At 64.2% G+C, this 4838-nt stretch overlaps 1 protein-coding gene across 1 annotated transcript in view; it reads left to right on the top strand.

Annotated features, from left to right (window-relative positions):
* Positions 1 to 2539, top strand: part of TECPR1 (tectonin beta-propeller repeat containing 1) — a 28943-nt gene extending 26404 nt beyond the window's left edge. Inside the window, exons 22-24 of the mRNA XM_010845776.1 lie at positions 512 to 618; positions 779 to 898; positions 1061 to 2539. Coding sequence (XP_010844078.1) covers positions 512 to 618; positions 779 to 898; positions 1061 to 1204 — 371 coding nt within the window. The 3' untranslated portion in view covers positions 1205 to 2539. The remainder of the gene's footprint in view (positions 1 to 511; positions 619 to 778; positions 899 to 1060) is intronic.
* Positions 2540 to 4838: the final 2299 nt, after the last annotated feature.

Consider the following 4838-nt stretch of genomic DNA (forward strand, 5'->3'; position numbering starts at 1 on the left):
ATGCAGGGTGGGGAGCACCAGCCCCTCCCCAGGTGCTCAGGTCTGCCTGCGCCTCGGGCAGAGAGCACGGCGCCATGGCCCAGGAGCATCTTCTAGATGGTGCCACCCAGGCCTGGGACTCGGAGGTCACCTGCCTGGCCTGGGCCATCCCTGCCCCTTACCCAGGCCACCTCCGAGTGGCTCTGCCCGCGCCCTTTCCTGGCCTGTCACGAGCAAGGCAAGGAGCTGGATCCCAAGGCTCTTATTCCAACCCGAGTCACTGTGTCGTTTAAAGAACTCCTTGTCCTCAGGTTCTCATGCGTGGACAGAGGACGAGGGTGCCAGCTGGGCCCAGCACGAGAATGATGTAGCGGGGCACAGGCAGGCCTGGGAGGGCAGGGCTGGCCCAGGCTACAGGCCGATGGAGAGAGAGACCCTGCCTGCCCCTCTCTCAGTCAGACCTCCTGGCCTCGCAGACCCTGCAGGGGGGTCTGGACGCTTGGGGTCTCACGCCACTGCGTTTCTCTCCTAGGGAACCTGTGGTACCGCCAGGGGGTCACGCCCAGCCACCCGCAGGGCGACAGCTGGGAGCACGTGTCCAACAACGTGCGCCATGTGTCTGTGGGGCCCCTGGACCAGGTCTGGGGAGATGGGGATGGAGGGTGGATGCTCCCCCTGGGGGTGGGGACTAGGGGGGCTCTGGTTCCCGTTCTGGTCCCCCCCACCCCTGCTGCTGTCCCCATGGATCCTGTGCCGCGAGGAGGGGGAGGGAGTGGGCTTCAGCAGGTCTCTGTTCCAGGTCTGGGTCATCGCTGACAAAGTCGAGGGGAGCCACAGCCTGAGCCGCGGAACCGTGTGTCGCCGCACAGGCGTGCAGTCCCTGGAGCCCAAGGGGCAGGGCTGGGATTACGGCATCGGGGTGAGCAGGCATCGGGCGGCTGTGCTGGCTGGGGTCTCCAGGCACCCAGGGTTCAGGTGGGGGTGGGCCCTGGGCAGAGCCCCTCAAGGGTCCGACCTGGAGGGAAGGTCTCTGCCCTTTGACCTCCTCGTGGCCCTGGGTGACTCTGTTCTCTTCTCCCAGGGGGGCTGGGATCACCTCTCCATCCGGGCCAGTGCCACCAGGGCCCCCAGGAGTTCATCCCAGAAGCCAGCCAGCAAGCAGAATGGGCAGCCCCCGAGCGTGGCCGGTGGCCCGTGGCAGACCCCCGGCCCCGTCTGCTGCTGAGGCCGCCTCCCCTCACTGGGAGCAGCCGTGGCACTGGGCGCCAAAGACCAACGTTGATGTGAAACTTCTGTCGGAGCCGTGCTCACGCAGAACACCCCGAAACGTGGATCTGGGGGGTGGCGTCACCAGGCCCAGACTCTAGAGTCCATGCAGAGAACTTGGCCTGAGGTCACGGCCGTCTCAGAGGCTCTGAAACAGCCCAGAAATGTGAAGCTCTGTGGACGCTGCGTGTCCCCGGCCGTGGGGAGAACGTGGGGTGGGGGGCCCCCTTGCCTTGGCCTCAACTGCCTGCCCCCTGCCCCTCTGCCTCCTGCCTTTCGCCGCAGGAGCCTAGAGCCTTCCAGGAACACTGCCCCAGGGAAGAGGACCCAGGGAGCCCCCTCGGCCCTGGATGGCCCCAGATGGCATCGGGACTCTCCTCCTCCCCCAGGAAAAACGGCACCGGGGCTCAGGATGGTTTTGCCTGGGCCTGGTCAGTTCTCAGAACAGGGCTCGCAAATAGGACTTCATTTCCTAAGTTAAGGAAGGGGTTGGAAATAAATGCTGGGGAGGGGTGTCGTCTTCACAGGGTGGACGGAGGACCGCCGGCCTGCTGTTCAGTTGCAAGGTCAGCATCCCCGGCCCTCAGTCAACCCTTTCCCAGGCGTGGTTGGGGGCCGGGGGGGCTCCTCTCACGGCAGATCCTGTTGCAGGGGGTGGGGTGGGTAGAGACCACTGGCCCGCGAGAGGAGCCTGGAGACGGCAGGCCTGAGCCCAGTCCTAGGGAGGCATCCCCCCACCCCACCCACAAGAGACCCCACTCCCAGTGTACAGCTGCTTTTTACCAGAAAAACGGTGCACTTGAAACCTCAAGTCGGCCGCCCACAACCAGGTGATTTGATTCGTCCGAACCCATGTCCCATCTCTGCTCATTTTGAGACCCTGACGAGCCGACTCCGCTGGCCGCCCCGGGAGGCCCGCCGGGAGGGCTCAGCTGTGCGCTGTTTGCCTCGTGTTTGCTGCCCAGAAGCTGACTCTGAGGAGGTATCCCTTGGGTGCCCCCAGGGGGCACTGGAGGACAGCTGGCGGCCACTGCTGGGTCGCCTCAAAGTGGGCCCAGGAGGCGGGAGTTGGGGGGCAGCACAGGGAAAGCTCGTGAAGGGTCGGCGCCCTCTTATCTGTTTACACTCAAGTTGTCAAGTCTCTCTAAGTGGGCATTACGGCTGCTTCTACGGTGGCCCTGTTGCTCTGCTGTGAATTGCTGGTTCTCCAGGGCGCCCATTCCGCCCCAGCTCAGCATCACTGAACCATCTTGATTCCTTGGATGCTTTATTCAATAAAAACTTAATGCCAGAATGTCAAGGACATGATAATTTTTTTTCTTTACTGCTACCACTATGATTAAAACAGCTCCCCACCCACTCGAGCATGGGGCAAAAGCACCAATCACCCCATGGGACCTTTTATTTTGGTTTCATTAGTATCTGAAGAGGCCATTAAGAAACATGAAAGCAAACTGGGCTCATTTAAGAAACATTTCCACCATAATTACAGCGGGGGCACTGGCCGTGCAGTTCCAGGTAGGTTTTCCCCACAGGCAAGCCGCAGTTCCGGATTCCCTGCGCCCCTGAGCTCACGCAGGTCTAGTCTGCCTGTGGGTCTGTGGCCCCAGGTGCCAGCCCCGGGCTCAGGACGCGGGAGTCTCCGACTTCAGGAAACACACAGCCTGGGAAGGCCAGGCCGGGCGTCCTCACAGGTTCAGCCTGGGCTGGGAGTCTAAGTCGAGGGTCGATGGAGCAGACCCGGCAGCAGGCTCAGCCAGCCCCCTCCCCATATTCAACAGTCCGAATCTGAACCGGGACCTTCCGGGCCCCTTCGTGACATGGGCACAGGGCAGGCAGGTGCACTCCGGCCTCAGAGGAGACGACAGGGCCCTGGAGACCCTCTGGGAAGCAGATGCCAGTTTGGGACAGACAGACAGAGTCACAAAGGCTCTTGTCCTGCAAGGTGGTGACCCACAGACCCCCGGTCACCAGGCATGACCTCCTGGATGGAGCCTCTGCTGGGCCACCCCCACCCCGTGCTTTTGGCTCAGTCTTTGGCTCATTCACCAAGTTCAGGGACCAGCTGAGCCTGACTTGGCCTCCTCAGCCAGAAAAGAGCCTCCAGGCTTGTGTGTCGTCCCGTCCCGTGTTTCAGGCGGCCCCGCCGCCCACAGCAGGGGCACAGGGGCCCCATCTGTCCCCAGCTCGGAGTCGCCCTCAACGTCAGCGCCCACTGGTGGACCCCAACCACTGACCTTCCTGAGTGGCCTCCCCTGGGGGACAAGCCAGGTGCACCTGGGGTCCGTCCTCACCTGTGCTGAAGGTAGGCTGGGGCGAGGGGCTGGGACTGGACCAGGCCTCCCCGGGCGGGCCTTCCAGAGGGCCTGGCCCTGGGGCCTGGCGGTGGCCGGCGGGGGGCGGGTGTCCGGCTGGTGGATGACCTGGAAAGTTGGAACTGAAGCCCCTAATGGCTGTTTCCAGGGGCACCACCTGCTGCCCTTGATGCAGCCAGGGCTGATGCCAAGACAGGCAGGACGTGAAGCGGCTGGGGTTCAGACAGTCAGGGCTGGGAGGCTTATCCCGTCCATCGGGGAGGGGTCCTGGGCTGTGACCACCACCCCCCTCCGCCCGCCGGCCGGGCTCAGCCTCTACCCACAGTGCCCACAAGGGGCCTGGCCCCCGGGGGCTCTAGGCCCGCTCCAGCCTTTCTGTAGCCCCTGTGGCTGGGGCGCCCGCCTGAGGGCCGCCCCGTCCCCTCCCCAGGCTGGCCCTGGGCAACTGGACAGGGGAGACGAGCTGCCAGGGCTGAGAGCAGAGTCACCCAGCCCGTCAGGGCCGGTGGGGTGGGAATGCCACAGGAGGAAGTGTGGCCTGAGGCGGCGGAGACCTGCCAGGCCACCCAGGCCCACCTTTGAGGAGCACCCGGTGGGGGAGGGGAGCCCCCGCGGCCCCACAGGGGCCCCCGAGAGCAGCCAGGACCCAGGAACATCCTGAAGTCTGTCAGACCACCGTCTGCCCAGACCTGTCTGCCACGGACAGGACCACAGATTCGACAACAAGCGGCAGACCTGGGGGGACCCTGAGGGAGGCGGGGGACAGACCCTGCACCTGCAGGGGTAGACCCGCGACCGCTCCAGGGAAACCAGGCCTGAGCAGCCTCTGTCTCTGCTCTCCCACCCGGTCCTGTCTCCAGAGCCCTCAACCCCCCGCCGCTGGCCGCAGACTTTCCACAGTCAGGAGCCCCCACCCGGGAGGAGGGAGCAGAGACCCCCGGCCCTCTAGCTGGACAAGCTCCCTTTAGAATCAGCAGGAAGAAATCTGAAGGGCTTCCACCTGACAGATGCTGAACTGGAGGCTCTGAGCACCTCCACTCAGCCCTACTCCCCTCTAGGTCTTGCGCTGTGTTTGCTCTGCGCCTCAGTTTACCCAGAACGTGGAGGCTGCGGTGTGGGTCGGGGGAATCCTCCTCCCTGGGCCCGGGTCTCAGCAGTAACAGGGGGACTTACCCAAGCAACCCTGTACATGGAATTTCCCCTCGCCTGGGGAGAGAGTGGGAGTGATGAGAATTCAGTGACCAGGGCCGGCCCGCTCCTGCCTACTCGATGAAAAAG

Source organism: Bison bison, unplaced genomic scaffold (genome assembly GCF_000754665.1).
Source record: "Bison bison bison isolate TAMUID 2011002044 unplaced genomic scaffold, Bison_UMD1.0 scf7180017864223, whole genome shotgun sequence".
Lineage (NCBI taxonomy): Eukaryota > Metazoa > Chordata > Mammalia > Artiodactyla > Bovidae > Bison > Bison bison.